Raw genomic sequence first — 20272 nt, forward strand, 5'->3', positions numbered from 1 at the left:
GGTCATGAGATGAACTGGTTCCCCTGCCAAAAAAGGCAGCGGTAGTTACTAAAATTTCTAAATTGCAACGAGTAGCAATTCAGTTTCAGCAAAACACCATTATCTGCCACACTGACTATTAACTTTGTTTTCACTGGTTTTGTAATTTTATGTCTATTAATTGGTGAAACTGTTTTGATGTTGTAGTGGTATAAAAGCTCTAAGTATAGGGAACATTATAATAAAAACAATTCAAGATAACATCAAGATCTGGGAAATGTTTTCCCTTTAAAAGGGCTCTGTACGTTATTTAAAGCTGACAACTGGGGATGCTAGTGTAACTACATTTTGCACATGGTTATGTTATTTTACAGAAAATAAGATAATTTACACATTTCTAGCCTTCTGCTCTCACCAATAAAATAACTTGGATTATGGTCAACTCGAAATACAGGCATTGCATTACCAAAATCTGCACACAGAATACTGAAAATGAAAAAAAAAAAAAAAACCCCACCACAGGGGACTCACCATTGCTGCTGGTTTTTGCATTCTTTGCCAGTTGTGCGCGAGTAGCAGCAATCAAACTATCATGAGCCAACTCCTGAACCCGGAGGAACCATGGAATACTACTATCCGTGCTCTCACTGGAGAGGAAATCATTCCCTGAATCCTCCGCCTCATCTTGTACAAATACTAAGTGCTCAGCTGAAGAGCCCAGACCTGGAAGAAAAAAGAGGATATGTGAAAGATACCTATCAAGTAATCCTTTTATTGGCCCTGCCTCATGTGTCCTGAAATCAGCTATTCCAGATTTTCACCTCTCACCTTAGGCTTCTGTTCTCCTACAACATTAGTTTATCACCTTTTCACTCCCAGCCAACAGACTTTTCTTACCTCCTCCTGTTTCTGAGGCAAAGCTGTCCTCCCTGGCAAACAAGCTAACCCTCACCTCTAGTATGCTGACCCTATCCTTCAGTTATCTCCTCTCGGCATCTGTGAGCCATTCCTCCCTACTGGCCATGTTACAATCTCCCTTTATAGCCTTTAAATCTGTCTCGCCCATTTTTATTTTAACGAGAAGAAAAAATCCCAAGTACTTCTGTAGCTACTCACTGTTTCACAGTCAAGTTTCCTAAACAAGTGTAACTTCTAACTTTTGTATCCACTTTCTCATCTGCTATCCACTCCCCACCTCTAACCCTGGCCTCCATACCTCCACCACCTCAATAACAAGTGCTCTTGCAGAGGTCACCAGATACACACACTTCCCGGCCCTCATCTCACTATCCCATCCTGTGGTATTTGTACTACCTTTCTTCTTTAAGACTTCTCCCTCTCTTGGCTTCTCCCACACCACTCTCCTTCTGTTTTCTTTATCCCTCTCTAGCAACTTCTTCCCATTCTTCTGTTACCCTTTTAAGTGTTGTGTTTTGTTTTTTTTTCAGGATCCCAGATTTGCCATCTTTTCTGTTTATGCTCCTGAATCAAAGAATCCATGTTCATTGTTTCATATATTTCCTGAATGCTGATAAGCACCAAAACAACTTATTTCACACAAGACAATTCTAGAACTTTAGATTCCTGTTTCTAACTCTCTAAAGGACACCTCCTCATGAATGTCCCTCTGATCCCAACATCAACAAGCACAACTGGAACTAATCATCCTCCCCACAACTCTGTTCTTGGGTTATCTTGCTGAATGGCACAACCGAATTTCCCAAACAAGAAACTTCTGAGTCATCCTAGAGTCTGCCTCCTCCCTCTACACATTCTACTAATCACCAGACTATACCAATTCTCTAAAATAATAAGGCTTCTTTTAAGTATGACTGAATTAAATATGCCCCACCCCCAGTTTTTTTCCTTAAGCATTAGCACAGTTCAGAAAAGGATAAAGGATACCTGCTCTTGTTAGGTTAAGAAGAATAAAAGAAGTGCTATCACTTGGCTGTAGATCTTGCAACAAGCTAGGAGACTCTGGAGTGGACAAAAACTCCGGGGACTTCTGTACAGTCTGAGCCCTCGTCTCTTCTCCGTCTGGACCCACATTCACCTGAAGGCTTCTCAACACGGCCGAGGAAGGGACCTCCTTGGAGGAGTTTGTATGACTTGGAGTATCATCTAGCAAAGGGAAAATACCATGGCTTTACATAACACCTATCTCCAAGGAGCTCACCAAACGTAGCCTCTAATACCCTTATAACATCCCTTATGCAGCAGCATTTTTATTTTACAAATACAAAATTTGCCTCAAGAAAGAACAAAGAGATAACTTTAAGTTTTAAAGGGAGTCAGCTGAAATGTGAAGGATAGACTTGTCTGACACTTGGCAGTAACTATCAACCAACCATCCACGTTTGGACATTACAAACGTTTGTCTTTGAGGTCAGAAATTAGTACTTTTCCCTTGAAAAATATAGTTATACAATGAATACTAACTCAAGAATAGGATCTAAATTTTTATTTTTCTTGGGAAGAAGTCCCTCCCTTTAATTTTTATAGCACGTATGTGACAGCTCTGTTGAGTCATTAGGGGAAAAAAACACAGCCTGAGAAATAATTGAAATTTTATAGAATCGCCAATATGTTTTATTATACCTCTAGATTTACACTGAAATGTAAAGAAGTAATTCAGAAGACCTGCTCTCTAGAACTTTATTCTAAGGGCAGGGATGAATTTCCAAAGGTTTTGGCTGCAATGAAATGAGCAACTGCACTACAGTGACAAAGCATCCAATGTCTTCAGGGGTTTCATTCATCTTTATAAAAGGCAGGTAATTTTTTTTCCTTTTTTTTTAAAGGAGATAACAAATAAGATTATAGGAATGAAAGTGGAAGCCTAGGGATGGTGTTGCCATTTCAAAACCTAATGAAGTAGCACAATATGAATGTGCCACAGAACTGGTTAAATGGTAGATTTAAGTGGTTAAAATGGGTAACTGGTTTAAATGGTAAATCTTAAGTTACATATATGTTACCATACACACAAAAAATTTTTTAAGTTCACAGCAGCACTGTTTGTCATAGTACAATGCTGGAAAATAACTAAATATACATCAACAGTGTTATGGATAAAGAAGTTGTGGTTACACTCACATAACAAAACACTATACGGCAATGAAACCAAACAAACCACAACTATACAAAGATTAATCTCACAACTACAGTTAACGGAAAAAAGGTACAACAACGTACAGTTTCATTCATTTGAAGTCTGAAAACACCTAAGATTAAACTGCATTGCTTAGACTTGGATGGCTGAACTTGGAAAACAAATAATGGTCAAAAAATTGAGGATAGTGGTGACCTATTGAAAAACGGAGGTTGTCTTTATGAGGGAAGAACCCAAGGAGGGCCTGGTAGCTGGCAAGGTTCTACTTCTTGATTGGGTGGTAGGTATCTTCTTTATAATAATTCTTCAAAATGCTTAAGCATAGGGTTTTATATTTTTCTGTATCTATGACATATCCCAACTAAAAAGAAAACATACATATCATTCATGGAATGACACACATATGTTTAAGATGGAGGGGAATAAGGTTAGGGAGGTATGTGCAGGTATGTTTGTGTTTGTAATATTATGTTTCATGAACTAGGAGGTGAGTACATGGATTTTCATTTATTATTATTGATAACTGGTCATCTAAAATATTTTTATTTTTTAATGTTTATTTTTAAGAGAGAGAGACACAGAGTGCAAGTGGGGGAAGGTAAGACAGAGAGGGAGACACAGAATCCAAAGCAGGCTCCATGCTCTGAGCTGTGAGCACAGAGCCTGATGCGGGACTCAAACTAACGAATGGTGATATCAGACCTGAGCCGAAGTCAGACACTTAACCGACTTTGCCACCCAGGCGTCCTGGTTATCTAAAATATTTTTAATCAGGGTACCTGGCTGGCTGAGTCTGAAGAACACATGACTCATGATCTCAGGGTCATAGTTCGAGCCCCACATTGGGTGTAGAGATTACTTAAATGAATCTATAAATAAAAACTTTAAAAATTTTTTAAAGTTTTATTTATTTTGAAAGAGAAAGAGAGCATGACCAGAGGAAGAGCAAAGATAGAGAGACAGAGAGAATCCCAAGCAGATTCCACACTGCAAGCATAGAGCCCGACACAGGGCTTGAACCCACGAACCACAAGATCATGACCTGAGCCAAAATCAGGAGTGGGACACTTAACCAACTGAGCCACCCAGGTGCCCCAATAAATAAAAACTTAAAAAAAATAAAATAAAAAATTTTTAATCAAAATTAAAACTAAAAGTTAATGTAGATGCTTTTGTTCCTCTTTTCACTTCATTATTGTTAAAATATTCAACAAATTTAAATTAGGAGAGAAAAAAATTTTTTATGCCTAATGAAGATCAAAATTTATTAGCACATGGAAATTTACACATATTGAAAACCCACAAGGATTTGGAAAAACTCCTACATACCAGTCGAAAAACAGGAGCTGAATGATAGAAGATATGGGAAAGCTAGGAGCCAGCTAGATATGGAAACCTTAAGTCAACATTGGTTGGTTGAATATATCTGTCATTCTTGAATCTTTAAACATTGAAAAAGATTTTAAAGTCACTTCAAAAAATCAAAAAAGGATACCACTAGAGGACAGTAACCAGAAGACTCTGTAAGATACAAGTTATCACTAATCACCAATAGGTGACCGTCCCGATTTAATATCAATACATTGTGAGTAACTTGTTCTGTGAGTGTTCTGCGAGACAAGCAAACATTTCTAATAAATTTTAACTTGATAAATGAACAATGTCTTGCAATATGAGTAATATGTGACACCGAATGTCACGTGATCACAATTAAGCCAGTGGTTCTTCTCTCTCTCTCTCTCTCTCTCTCTCTCGTTCACTTGCTCACTGTGGGATTGTGGGTGGGTGATGGCCTCCCATGCTCACATGCTTGGTCTCAGGCCATGGTGTTTGTCAGAAATCAGTGACTTTTCAGAATATTGGAAGGTGACCACAGCTAGCACTAGTGTATTTTTTGTCACTTCAAAGCACCTATGGACAGTCAGTCCTTTGCTTTTCCATCCACAAGTAAGCTTAAGAATGTTTTGCTTCAATTCCAGGTCATTGGATAGGTTCCTTGTTAAAGTTGCAGAAAAAGAAAAAGACTTCATTGAGCCAATAGGTAGCAGTGATTCCATTAGTGATAGTGAAAGTCATCATACATAATAACCCTGCTCTCTCGTCTCCCTCACGCCAGCCACGAAGGCTTTCAAAGGTAAGTGCAGGTTACTTTGTTTATTTTTCTTTATATTTTGTATTTTCTTTATTATTTTGTATTATATTACAGTATTATAATCATTTTTATATGAATATTTTTGGGTTGTGGAATGAATCATCTGAGTTCCCATTATTTCTTACGGGGAAATTCACTTTGATATATAAGTGCTTTGGATTACAAGCATGTTTCCAGAACAAATTATGCTCACAAACCAAGGTTTTACAGCATTCCAAATTTTAAACATTCCAATTTCCAGAAAATAAAGAATTCACTGCATCCAAAAATAATGTTCTTCTAATAGTCAAGTGATAGGATCTCCTTTTCCCCATCCAAAATTAATCTCACTACCCATGATCAGCATTCTGCCTCTTCCTACCTCTCCTAGAGACTCCCCACTAACTATCCATTCTTTCTGCTCTAACTGGCTCTTTCCTCAGCATAAAACCATCTTCAAATATTTCAGACCTTAAAAAAGAATTCTGCCATCTACTTTCTGTCCTTCTTTTCTCCTCCCCTAGCAAGAGAGCCTTTAGAAAGTGTAGTTACTTCCTCAACTACACTTAGCTTGCACTGATACCTCAACCCACTGCAGCCTGGCTTGCCACTCTCTTTCCATGGAGCAGGTCCTGCCAAGGTCAACAATGGCCTTGTTGGCCCTATCTCATTGGGATAGTCCCTATCTCATGGGCTTCTTAGAAGCATCTGACACATTGATTCTCCTGCTTTACAGCAGGCTCTCCTGCTTTACCCTGTACCTTGAATAGGGAATTCCACCTTGATCTTCTCACTCTCACATTCTATGAATGATCCTATCCATTACTATAGCTTAAATTACCAATGCACTTGTGACTTCCGTGGCTGCTTATTCTCTATGATTCCTAATTTTTACAGTTGCTACCAGTCAGTTATCTCATCTTACCAGTATCACAGAGCAGGCTAAGCTCTTAAGACTTGCTTATCTTATTTCTTGTGATCTTAATTTTTACCTGGTAACATTAGCCGACTGCATTCTGAGGCCTCAGTCACCGGAAGGAGGGACAAGCAAGTAATGTCTTTAGCTTCTGATTCTACTAGCCCCTGTCCCAATGGGATGGATGTATTCTGAACGAACTGTACCAGGAGCTGAGGGTGTGGGGGAGACAATATTGAAAAATACAAGTTGTTAGGAATGAATCTAAACCGTTGAATTTACCAAAAGTTGATAATGTAATTAAGTCTTCATTGCTTGCTAGTCTCAACCACATTCATAGAAAAACTAGATTAACTATATAAAATAACATTTAAAGTTATTTTTATCACTGCACTGTTCTAAAGAAAAGCTGAATTATATAATTAACCTCTATCACCTTCTATCAGAGAAAATACAAAAATAATTTTATTTTTAAATGAAGGCTATTAAGAAGTCAACTGCATTGTACGATTACATTTTACAAAGCACTTTTTTGAGTACTGGCTCATTTAATCATCAGTATAATTCAGTTAAGACTGAACATGTATTTTAAAGACAAGGAATCAAGTTGAAGACATCAAATAAGTTGTCTAAGATCACATGACTACTTAGGAGAAGTAAGTCTTCCAACTTATGTACCCTGATTCCAAATTCATTGAACTTTCCACTATGCAACACAGATATACTAAAATTATGTGAGAAAAATGAATAAAAATAAAAATGTTTAAATCATCTAATCACATTTAGGAAGAAAACACTTTCAGACATATACAAAATTAATTTAAAAATGGTTGTGGCAGTAAAAATTTACATATGTATATACACATACACATATACACCATCTATATAAAAATTTGGTCATTATGCAATTACCTAGATGTATACTAACTTACACTTACTTAAATAAATATAAAAAGTGATAGGTAAAAACAAAGTTTTTAAAGTACTTAGTGACAGAAAAAGTAACAAACTAGTAGTTATAATCAAAACCATACAGCCCACAAAAACTTTAAATATTTACTATCTGGTTCATTATAGAAAAAGTTGGTTGACTCCTGAACTAAGGACGAACTCTGGAAGATAGCCCACAAAAAAATATAAATAAATAAACAAAAAGTGCTGCCTTGGCTCACCTCTGGTTTGGATTCTAACTCATCTGATAACATTGATTCAGCTTCCAAATCCTGTAGCTGTTGAGGGGACAGGTTAAAAATTTAATTCAGAGTCAATGACACCTTCCTACTATGCTCATATTCCTTTAGGAAATGCTATGCTTTTCCTGTAAGATGCTGTGCTGAGTGGATAATCAATTTAGCCTAAAAAAAGATAAAAGAGAGAAAGAGAGAATTAGAGTAGTGAAAAAATGCAGCTAAATAAACAAAGGCACTTCTCCACGTATCCAAAAATCACAACAAGCAAAAAATAACGAATTCAGCCCAAACACTTGTTTTAAATAGAACAAACCCAACAGGTGTCAAAATCCATTAAAAGTTGTATTTAGAGAATTCCTAATTCTAATATCTATTTTAGAAAAGTTCTTAAAAATGGAAAAAGGTATGTGCCTAAAGAATTTCTTGTTAGCATCTGTGATAACAAACAACTGCAAGCAAGATATAAATAGACATATATACCCAACACTCAGGGAATGGTTAATTAGGTTATGGCACTGTCACTTAAAAATACGGTTATGAAAACAATGCAACAACAACAAAAAATGCTAATGACATGTTAAATTATAAAAACAAAATTCAGAAGTATACACTTGCTATTATTAAAACTAGTTAAGAAGGTAAAAGGGAATTTACACAACTATGATAGTAGCTATGTTAGGTGGTATAGGCTGGTGTGACTTATTTTTCTTTTCTCAATTTCCCCATCTTTTTAAAAGTAGTTACACAGTGAAAATTTGAACAGTGTTTCCCAAAAGTAGTACCCTTGGGACCCCGATGCAGCTGTTTTCCCCCATAATTAAAATTCTTATTTTCTTATAGCTTAATTTTTTTTCAGAATTTTGACAAATGAGTCCACTTTATTTTGTACAATTGTTGCTAAAATTGGGAACACTGCTATATACAAACTAACCATACAGCGTAAAATGTACCCAGGATGGGAATTTTCAATGAATACCAAGGTTGACTAGAAGGTTAGAAAAGGCAGACTTACTCTACAAAAAGAACATATAGAAGTACCTGAATAAATTTTCATTTCTGTTCATTGTCCTTTTGGTTCCTTCCCCTCCCCCTTGCTAGCTTCCAGAAATCCTCATTTTCATCGTAAAAAAATAATTCACAAGATGTAAGTGAAAGTGTCCTTTTATTTAAGTTTCCCACATAAAATCAAGTATCATAAATTCCTGACTTTTCCTTTCACGTGTGTTTTTTCTTATGCAATGACTATACATAATAGTTCAATGTGATTTATCCATCTCTCTTTTTCACAGAAGAAGGAACCAAGGCTCAGTACATCACTTATGAAGTTGCAGAACCAGAACTCACACCTACAGAGCAGGTTGGCATGAATGGTGATTACATCTATCTACATCTGATCTTGGAACACCAGGATTTAAGAATTCCTTTTCCCCAATTCTAGCTCATCTCAAGAAGCCAAGAAATTACCAAATGTTTAAGTTATCCTTAAGGTTCCTCCAACTTTGAGTTTACAGGATTGTAAAATCTCTAGGAAACTAGACAACTATTCACTCTCCTTTATATTTGTTAAGGTTCTTAGAAAAGAATGGTGCTAGCTGCATTTCTAGTACCTTTACCTAAAGAGAAATGAAAAAAAAAAATGAAGTTCATGAATATGTGCACTGAACAAGAGAAAAATCATATACTAGATCTTAGATAGTTTGGCAAAGCTGTAATACCAATTTAAAGAGGGAAGCTACCACCTCTCTTCTAGTTTAAGAGCCACCTCTAGATCACCATTTCTCAAGGGTCCATGGCTATCCATGATATCTTTTTATTTTAGTGTCTTCATTTTAGTGATAATCTTTCTGTTTTGTTTATTTTGAGACAGAGACAGAGACAGAGACAGAGAGAGAGAGAGAGAGAACTGTGCATGTGAGCAGGGGAGGGGCAGAGAAAGAGAGAGAGAGAATCCCAAGCAGGCTCTGTGCTGTCAGCTCAGAGCCCAAGGAAGGGCTTGATGCCAGGCTCTATCCCAAGAACTGTGAGATCATGACCTGAGCCAAAACCAAGAGTCAGATGCATAACTGACTGAGCCACCCAGGTGTCCCTCATTTCAGTGATAATCTTTAAAAAAATTAACATAAGCATTTTCTAGAACAAAAGGGTATATATAATTACGTTCTGCCTAAGTTTGGTGCCCAAGTTTGTGGTTTGTATGTACACTGTGAACTAAAGAGAGACTAGTAGCATAGAACAGACAGGCTGACCTCAAAAGAATCTGTACTAGAGCACTCAGTACCAAATCAAGTGTACTGTGTGAATCTCATCTTTAACACAGCAACCTGCTATGTTTATTAGCTGAAAGTGTGATGGCAAATATGCAGTTAAATCTGTTTCTATTCTTAATTCCCATCATCCATTTAACAGGTTTCAAAAACTGCAATGTAAGTCTTTAAGTAACAGTTTCACTGAGGTATAATTTATATACCATACGATTCACTCATTTAAAGAGTTTGGTTAAATTGTTTTTAGTATATTCACAGAGTTGTGCAACTACAACCACAATCAATTTTTAAAATGTTTTTAGTGTTTATTTATTTTTGAGAGAGAGAAAGAGACAGAGTATGAGCAGGGAAGGGGCAGAGAGAGAAGGAGACACAGAATCCAAAGCAGGCTCCAGGCTCTGAGCCGTCAGCAGCACAGAGCCCTGCGCAGGGCTCAAACTCACGAACCACAAGATCATAAATTAAGCCGAATTTGGACGCTTAATCAATTGAACCATCCAGGTGCCCCACAAAATCAATTTTATAACAACTTTATCACCCCCAAAAAGAAACTCCTGTACCCATTAGCAATCACTCCTCATTTCCTTCCAAACCTTCCCCTGACCAGGCCTAGGCAACCACTAGTCTATTTCTGTCTGTATGGATTTGCCTATTCTGGACATTTCATATAAATGGAGTTATACATATGATCTTTTGTGCTTGGCTGCTATCACTTAGCATAATGATTCCAAGGTTCCTCCCTGTTGTAGCACGTATCAGCATTTCTTTTTATTGTCAAGTAATATTCTATATACATTTTATTTATCCAAGTAACAGTTAATGGACATTGGGTTATTTCTACAATTTGGCTATTATGAATAAAGCTGCCATGAACATTGATGTACAAGTTTTTGTGTGGACATGTATTTTTACTCTTTTGGATATATACCTAGAAGTGGAATTGCCAGGTCACATGGCAACTCTATTTAACCTTGTGAGGAATTACCAGGCTGTCTTCCAAAGTGTCTGCACCATTTCACAATCCCACCAGCAGTGGATTTCTCTACATCCTCACCAACACATTATTATAGCTCTCTTAATGGGTGTGAATGGTAACCCATTGTGGTTCTGAACTGCATTACCTGATAGCTAGTGGTTTTGAACATCTCTTCATGTGCTTATAGGCCATTTGTACATCTTTTTAGGAGAAATACTTACTTAGATTGTTGGCTCATTTTTTAAATTGATTGGTCTTTTTATTGTTGAGTTGTAAGAGTTCTTTATATATTCTAGATATAAGCTCCTTATCAGATAAATGATTTGCACAAACCTTTTCCCATTCTGTGTTATCTTCTCATTTGCAATGCAAATCTTATCTTCATTTGAACAAGGCAACTCTAACTCTACAGTTATCAAACAAAACCTCATTAAAACTGTCATTCAAGGACTTCTAGTCAGTTTTAGTTAAATGTGAGATCCCATTATCATAAGCTGCTTAACAATGTCTTGACATTATAAATACTACCTTGTATGATATTCTCTGGATTAGTATTACTAAAGGTACATGTAGAAACCGATGAAATATATTCCCGAATCCAAGGCTAAATCTTTCCACTATTAAGTTCAACATTAAGTACTTCATTTCAGCAAAACAACATCTCTACCATACAATATGAATGGTATTTTGAATTTTGTTTTATGGTGTAGTTTACATTTGTATACTTACTCATAAAGATCTAACTCCATGGCAACAACTGATATAATCGTAACAACCTAAACTGTACTAAGTACACAGTTCCTTAGAGTCATCAAAACATATTAGACTGCTAATATTGTAATAAGTTTGTATGGTGGCAGGTGGGTAACTAGGCTTACTGAATAGTCTATCAAATTGTGGTAATGTATCAAACTGTCAAATCACTATGTTGTACACCTGAAACTAATTTAACACTATATGTCAACTATTCATCAATTAAAAATAAATCTATAGGGGCACCTGGGTGGCTCAGCTGGTTAAGCATCTACTCTTGTTTTTGTCCACTCTTGGTTTCAGTTCAGGTCATGGTCTCACAAACGCCGTGTCAGGCTCTGCCTTGGTGATGCGGAACCTGCTTAGGATTCTCTCTCTCTCTCTCTCTCTCTCTCCTTCGCGCTCTCTGCCCCTGCCCTGCTCATGCTCTCTCTCTCTCTCAAAAAAAAGAAAAAAGAAAACTTGAAAAAAAAAAGAGCTACTGGGATCTTCAATGTAGGAGGGATAATATTACTACATAGTTTTATGTCTGAGTATATTTAATGTAATCATAATAAAAATAATTTGGCAGTATGGGGGCCACTATAGTGTTCAATGCAATGTTATTCCTTTATTAATGCAATTTGCATGACACGGGAGTGAATAGGACTGCACTTACTCAAAAGGAAGCTATTTTCAAGGTAATTATGGGTCTCAAAGAGATTTCTTCCCAGGCTTTCTTATTAATTAAGATACTAGAAATGCAATACCAAGTAGTCACATACATCACCCCAAATTCTTTATTTTTATTACTATTTGTTTTTGAGAGAGAGAGAGAGAGAGAGAGAGAATGCACCCACGAGCATAAGAGAGGGTCAGAGAGAGAGAGAGAGAGAGAGAGAATCTCAAGCAGGCTCCACACTTAGCACGGAGCCGGTCATGGGGGCTCAACCCACAACCCTGGGATCATGATCTGAGCCAAAATCAAGAGTCGGATGCTCAACTGACTGAGCCACACAGGTGACCCATCTCCCAAATTCTTTAATGTGAACACTAATAGTTGCTCATTTTTATTTTGTATCTTTACCTGGTAGACAGGCAAAATTTACATTCTTATTTCCTTTTATATTGGAAAAATTACTAATTCAGCCCATTTTAAATAACAAAGGAGATAATGACATTTAACCATCATCAAACCAAGGATAGGCCCATCAAATCATATTTTTCACAAGTCATAAATAAGCCATCTTTGTTCTGGATAGAGTTCACAACAAAACAAACTGATCTCAGAAACACAGGGATAAGTCTAATAAATATGAAATAATAGTCAGACCCTTTCTCCCTCTACCCATGCCAACAACTGAATTTTACTGTGTGCATTGCTCCTTTTGGCCATCAAAGCACATTAGACTGCTTAAAGAAAACAATCTTGGTCCAGCACAAATTATATTTTTTAGAAATCCACTGCCCTACCACTGCTATTATATTAATAGTTAATAATAGCAGAATATGTTAATATGCTATCCCATAGTCAGCTTAAAGGTTAAAAGGAATGCAGGCAATAGACATCTTTGCAATGAACCAAAGCAAAGTACAGGAAGGCCTGAAAACTTCTGTAAATTGGTAATGAGAGAACTCATAACAAAAGCAAAGCAGATTTAAGACAAAAGAGATCTCTATGATCTAGACCATCCTGAAAACAATTCTCCTTCTGTTTTTAGCCAAATAAACAAATCCTGAGAACTGAAGTCTGATAAACTGCATTCTTCTACAGTACACTCAACATCATCCAGCAAATTATTCATTAATACTAAGTAGCTAAACAAGTTAAATAAAGAAGCTGAGATGTTTATTAAAAAAAAAAAAAATCCAAGGTCTCTAAAGCAAAAATCTAAATTCTGCCTCTGACTTTTTGGTTGAGACCTACTCAACTTCTTGGCCCTAAGTAACTCATCTGAAATACAGATGAAACAAATCTACCTAGGACTATTTACCTATCAGTCAACAGAAACACTTACAAAACTCTTCAAAAACAAAGCTCTGCATAACTGCTTAAGAGACAAGTAAATCTATCAAATGCATTGTATAGTATAAAAGGTTAAGAAATCTGCCTTTATTACAGAGCCCAAATTTCCTATAAAGCAGTGATTTTCAAACATTTTGACTGCAACCCACAGTAAGATATATTTTCCATGATACCTCAGAGAATGAAACACATGCTGAGATGCAAATAACATATTTTCATGAAACAATACTAACCTATGTTAATCTCATGCACTCTGAATTTTTTTAAATAAAACCCACTAAAGTGATCTCACAAACTACTTAACAGATTATGTCCCACAGATTGAAAAACACTATAAAGTATCTTCAAAAGTCTAAAATACTTATTTTTTTTTTTAACGTTTATTTATTTTTGAGACAGAGAGAGACAGAGCATGAATGGGGGACGGTCAGAGAGAGAGGGAGACACAGAATCCGAAACAGGCTCCAGGTTCTGAGCAGTCAGCACAGAGCCTGACGCGGGGCTTGAACTCACGGACCGCGAGATCACGACCTGAGCCGAAGTCGGACGCTTAACCGACTGAGCCACCCAGGCGCCCCAAATACATATGTTAAACACAGACTCAGCCATAAAACATAAAACCATAGATATAAACCTGCTATAAATATACATTACAAGTCAGCAATTATCACTGATAAGAGTCTTGGGGAAACTGAAATTACTCGAATCCTCACACAAGACCGGAATTAGTTAGTGGTAACACTGTGTCCAGAGGGTGGAGATGGCCTAAAATCAATGCAGGCTACACAGAGAAATATTGGGAGGAAAAACCAAGCCAAAATAAACTAAACAAGCAACAGAGGAACATAACTGATACAGGTCTCTTGCCTCAGTTCTGACTGCCGTACAGAAGGGAGTGCATTCCAAAGGGAAAGATGATCAGGGGCTTTTACTACTCTGCTCAAGAAGGAAACAGAACATCATTGTGTCAGCTTCTAAAAAGTAATGTGATTCTACCCTAGGAAAACAAAGTCCGGAATATCAGTACTGTACTTATTTGAGGGAGGTAGAAAATGCCTTGACCTTGACCCAGTTTCAGAAAGAAGGGAGGGAAGGGGTAAGAAAAAAAAGGGAAGAAATTAAGAAACACCATGGTTCTTCCCGATTGGTCACCAATCTGCTTCTTGGCTCCCTCCATTTCTACCTATGTCTGACCACAGATATAGACCCAAATGATGTTTCACTAAAGCTGAAAAATACTACATCAAAAATCCCACCAATGGCAGGGAATTACAAAGGCCAAAAATTAAAATTTAAAAAAGAGTAGTTTAAATTTTGGTATAAAACGGTAGTTATAGGGGCACCTGGGTGGCTCAGTCAGTTAAGCATCAACTCTTGATTTCGGTTCAGGTCATGATCCTAGGGTGGTGGGATCAAGCCCCACGTTGGGCTCCTGAGTATAGAGCCTTTCTCCCTCTCTCTCTCCCTCTCTCTCTCTGCCCTTCTCCTTAGTTCATGCTCACACACTCTCTCTCTCAAAATAATTAATTAATTAATTAATTAATTAATAAGATAGTAGTCCTAGGAAAAGAAAAGCCAGGTAACTTCTTATATTCATATCTAGTATATTATGCAAGTTGATTAAATTCTAATAGTTAAGTGGTAACAGGTACTAATGAAAAAAAAAATTGGAACATAGAAGTGTGAAGCCAGAATGAATCTTAGCAATACAGGATTTATCTGGGGCCTTCCCTTTTCCTTCCCAGGATCTGCTGAGGTGTTCTATTCCACAGCTCTCATTTTTATTCTAGTCACTTCCCCCTTTCTCTGCAAACCTTCAGAGCCAAATTTATCAAAAGACTTGTCTCCACTTTCTCATCTCCAGTCACTATTCAATCCCAAGACTTCACCAAAACTTCTCTTGTAAAGGGTACCAAAGATCTTCATGTTATCAAATCCAGTGGACACTCTGCAGTCCTAATCTTATTTGACCTTTGCAATGAACAACTATTGTTTTTAATTGTCCTACATTCATTTCCCCTGCTTAGGTGACAGGATCTACATTAGTTTGGGGATGTACCCCTCCCCCATTGGATACACCTTTGGTGAGACTGCAGATTAAGGTGTTCTTTCCTTCACTGACCAACTGTTGGACACTTGACCTGCACTGAACAAATCAGCCACTTTTCCTCAGAACGTGAATTCTAAAAGAAGTAACAAAGGGCTGAAAACTGCTGCAGCAGCCCATTCATTCCGGTAATGCAGCTAGCAGCCTCCCCTGGGGCTGCTCAGATTCCTGTCCTTTATGAAGCCAAGGCCTTCATCATTTCCTTTGATCCTATGAGCTGCCCACATCCTTGTTATAAATTCCTCTTCTGAAGCAAACTGGTTACTTCTGAAGCAATCAGAGCCATAACTGGTATTATCCCTTAGAAGCACTGTCTCCTTCCTCAAACACTTACTGTCTTTGCTTCAAAGATACGTGTTCTTCATTTTACTCTTATTGTCATTGCCATTCCTCCAGTTTCCTTTGGCAACTTTTTTTTTTCTTTGAGAGAAAGAGCAAGAAAGAGAGAGATGGAGAGAGAGAGAGAGAGACAGAGAGACAGAGAGAGAATCCCAAGCAGGTCCTGCACTGTCAGTACAAAGCCCGATGTAGGTCTTCAAGCTCACTGAGATCATGACCTGATCCAAAATTGAATGCTTAACTGACTGAGCCATCCAGGCGTCCCTCCTTTGGTAACTTCTATACTCTTCCTGCATGCAGCCTCTAAATAGTAATATTCCTCAGGATAGTATTCAGGACCTCTTCTCTTGCTACACTCTCCTCTTAGCATAAGTTCATGGCTTTAAATGATAGTCTCCAAAATTTTTTAAAGTTTTTATTTAAACTCCAATTAGTTAACATACAGCATAATATTAGTTTCAGGTACACGATACAGTAATTCAACACTTCAATACAACACTGCGTGCTAATCACCAAAATTTTTATTTATAGCCCAGATACGTCCCTGAGCTGCAGACCTGCATATACAATTGCTTACTTGGTACCTGTACTTAATGTTTGAAACTTGGTATCTCTAATGTGTCTAAAATTAATTCTCTCTCAAGCCTGTTTTCCATCATGCCCTGCCAGCCCCACTCACTACAATCCTCCACTTAAGACAGGACCACCATGCACCCCATTTAGGAATCATTTTTATTACTTTCTTTCTTTTGCTCCCAATACCTAGTCCAGCTGCAAGTCCCATTAAGATAACAAATCCACCTACTTCTATCCACCGCCCTATTTCAGGCCACCATTAACACTTGCCCTAAACTACTGTTAGTGCCACCTAACTCGTCTCCCTGCTTCTACTCTTGCCTACTTTCCATTCTATTCTCTTTCCAGTAGTAAATATCTTTTTAGGGGCACCTGGGTGGCTCAGTCGGTTAAGCATCCGACTTTGGCTCAGGTCATGATCTCATGGTTGGTGGGTGGGTTTGGGCCCCGAGTCAGGCTCTGTGCTGACAGCTCAGAGCCTGGAGCCTGCTTCAGATTCTGTGTGTCTCTCTCTCTCTGCCCCTCCCCTGCTCACACTCGTCTCTCTCTTATTGCTCAAAAATAAATACAAATGTTTAAAAAAAATTAAAATGATTCCTATTACATCACTCACCTGCTTGAAACTCTTTACTCAGCTTCCCAATGCACCTACATAAAATTTAAACTCCTTATCCTGGCATGTAAGAACCTATGTGATCCATTCCTGTTCCTCCAACCACACTCCAGAGTCACTCTCCCTTACTTGCTCTCCAAGCTCCAACCATCTTAGTTCCTTCAACACATTAAGCTCTTTCTGATGTGAGGGATGTGCACACGTCTTTTCCTCTGCCTTGGAATGCTTTTACCTCCCTCTCCATTAGTTACCTCTTTTTCACTTTTCTGGGCTCTGTTTAACTATCAACTCATTTACAAAGGCTTGGCCTGGTCACCTTATCCAAAGAAGATTCCCCACACTTCCACCTTTGTTCTCTATCTCTACTATTTCTAATTCCTTTGTTTTTATATAATATTCCTTTTTTTTTTTTTTTTTTTTTTTGGTCTGGTTACTCTCCTAAATTGTAAGCTCCATAAACAAGGGCAGGAACTAGTCTGTCTTGTTTATAACTTTACATTCCACTACCTAGCACAGTGCCAGGCAAAGTACTTTATGTAATTCATAAGGAATTTAGGTCTCCAAGAGTCATTTCTGATACTGTGAAACTCCAAGTCTGTCTTTACTATGAGATTAAAGGGCTTCTATACAAACTTCCCTGCAAGCACCTAGTAGGCACTGAATAAATGAATGAATGACCTGGATATAATACCAAAATATTTGCCTCTATTCCTGACCTCTCTCCTCAACTCCAAATTTTCATTTCTAACTGCTTGCTGGGTATCTCCACACAGATATCCACCTCAAACCTAACAATGTTCACAATCCAGATAATCATCTCTACCACCAAACCTGTTCTTCTTCCTGTATTATCCATTTCAATTATTGCCCAATCTTCTTCCCACTCAGCCATAAATTCTAGGTCTTTAACAATGTCTCTCATCTTCAATATTTAAATAACCCCAGTAGTTCTAATTCCCCCAAATTTATTCCCCCTGGAATGCCCTGTTTAGGCTTCATTATCTTTCAACTACACTATTAAAAGAAACTACTAACTGGTCATCCTACCCTAAAAATCCCCCCCCTTTTTTTTTAAGTTTATTTATTTATTTTTGAGAGAGAGAGAGAGAGAGAGAGAGAGAGAGAGAAAGCAAGCAGGGGAGCGACACAGAGAGAATCCCAAGCAGTGGGACTCACTCCCACCAACCATCTCATGACCTGAGCCAAAACCAAGAGTCAACCGACTGAGTAGTTTAGGTGCCCCAAAATTCCCTTCTTCAATCTATCTTTTTATGCAGCCACTCAAATTATCTTTCCAAAACACAGAAATGCTTGACTCACTCAAAATTCAGTGCCTCAGAATATTAGTCAAATCCCTAACTATGGCATTTCAAATATCCTACAATCTATCTTCAAACACTGTTTCAGTTACAGCACGTCCATCTTCCTCAATTCACCCTTTGCTCCAACCCACATGGACTGGCTACTGAATGAACACACCAGCCTATTTCAGTGCTCCATATCTTTGCTTAGAATAGTTCTTCAACCAATAATAAGCACTATCCAGCTGTGATTTTTTGAAATCCTTTCCAGACTTTTTTTTCATTTTTTTAAATGCTTATTTATTTATTTTGAGAGAGACAGTGTCAGCAGTGGGAAGGGGCAGAGACAGTGGAGAGAGAATCCCAAGCAGGCTTCCCGCTGACAGCACAGAGCTTAACACGGGGCTCCATGCCTCGAACAGGGAGATCGTGACCTGAGTCAAAATCAAGAGCTTGACGCTTAACCCACTGAGCCACCCAGGAGCCCCTCCTTTCCAGATTTTAATATCCAACTCAAATGCCATCCTCCACTAAGACTCTGATCCTTTCCCTCCAGTGAAAACAAATCTGTCCTTTCCATAGTGTTGTCACAACACGCTATTTCACCTCATTTTAGCAATGATTCTATCCTGTCTAGGCTGTTAGGTGTCTACATGTATAACTTTCTCATTGGTTAAAGTGGTTGAACTTATTCATTCTACTCTCATTAACTGAGTATTATGCTTTGCACAAACTAAGCATTCAGGAAATACCCGCTGAATAAATAGGTAAGCCTCTTCATTTACAAAGAAGGGGGAAAAAAGGTAGAGATTAAGTAACTTGCCAAAAACCAGACATCTACTTAAATGCAGAATTTTTAAAAATTAGAACCTAAATCTTCTGTTTAGCTGACTTTACTCTGTCCATACTAAGTAAGATAAAACAGGTGAAATTTCTCACTCCCTAACAACAAAATGCCACCGGCTTTATTTCAAAAATGTTTCTTCTATTCACTTCGCAAATATGTTGCATTGACCCATGCGCCAAAGTGAAGAAGCACAAATTCTTAAGTCCCAAGTTAGTAATGTTTAACTTCCAAATGGTGCCTAAATGCATTTCAAAGCCTCATGAGCAAGTGGGATAAACTTTAACAGCCGAACTGCATTTTCTCTGAAGAAACGTCGGAGGAGAAATTGAACCTTGGAATGCCTACAAGGCTGTAAACACCCACAGCCCACAGCCTCGCCTTGAAATGACAGGCGAAGGAGAAGCTAGCAGCCAAAGCCCCTCAGAGCCGGCAGCCTTCCTTCTAGACCCAGAAAGTAAGTGGACGTATGAAAGAAGGGGTAGCTCTGAGCTGAAATACCGAAGGCAGAGTCTCCTCGGCATCCTCTTTGCCCCACCGCAACGGCCTTAGTGTAAGGCCCCGAAGCCCGTGGGCAGGGCTCGACTGCGGGTGCAGTCCAGGAGCCCCCGCCCTAGGGACTCGCTGACTCTAGCTTTCTCAGGACCGTCTTGTTCCCAAGCCCCGGCCCCCAAAAACCAAGCAAATGAGCCGAAACACCGGCTCCAAAACGCCTCGAGGGGAAGGGCCGAAGCCGTAGGGCTTCAGACCGGCCGCTCCCGGGCCCGCCAGATAAGGGAGGGGTGCCCAAAGGGGGGGGGGGGCGGTTTCCCTGTCCTCTCCTGAGTCGAACTCGGCCCGAGCCCCCGAGGGACCGGTACTGGCTCCCTCCCTCTCGGCGACCACCTAGCTGTGCCGCTGTGGCCTGGCCCAGCCCGGAGCTCACCTCCCCGTCCCGGGCAGCCTGCTAGCCGTCAGTCGGTCCCGAATTCCGTCCACACACAGCGTCTTCCGGCTCCCGCCGGAAGCAGCGGCAGCGCGGGACAGGAAGTTTGGCCGGCCCCCAAGGCTCACACCCACTTGCTGCCCCAGGCTGGACAGCTGCCGCCCCGCGTGGGGGTCCCCCCAAGGCGTTGATGGAGGGCTGGGGCCGGGCTATCCGCGCCGGGCTGAGCCCCCGGACG

At 38.9% G+C, this 20272-nt stretch overlaps 1 protein-coding gene across 4 annotated transcripts in view; it reads right to left on the reverse strand.

Annotated features, from left to right (window-relative positions):
* The window catches only part of ZNF410 (zinc finger protein 410), a 50516-nt gene extending 30244 nt beyond the window's left edge, over positions 1-20272 (reverse strand). For 2 of the 4 annotated variants that reach the window (XM_047079377.1, XM_047079375.1), the window contains exons 1-5: positions 20035-20269; positions 7314-7496; positions 6218-6353; positions 1885-2103; positions 511-702 (exon numbers count right to left, since the gene is read on the reverse strand). In XM_047079377.1, the coding sequence (XP_046935333.1) occupies positions 511-702; positions 1885-2103; positions 6218-6353; positions 7314-7346 (580 nt within the window). In that variant the 5' untranslated portion in view covers positions 7347-7496; positions 20035-20269. Of the gene's footprint in view, positions 1-510; positions 703-1884; positions 2104-6217; positions 6354-7313; positions 7497-20034 lie in introns of all 4 variants that reach the window. The other 2 variants (XM_047079378.1, XM_047079379.1) reach the window with 2 other exon arrangements.

Source organism: Lynx rufus, unplaced genomic scaffold (genome assembly GCF_022079265.1).
Source record: "Lynx rufus isolate CCGP_SWC_20201006 ecotype Redwood Valley unplaced genomic scaffold, mLynRuf1.p SCAF_17, whole genome shotgun sequence".
Classification (NCBI taxonomy): domain Eukaryota; kingdom Metazoa; phylum Chordata; class Mammalia; order Carnivora; family Felidae; genus Lynx; species Lynx rufus.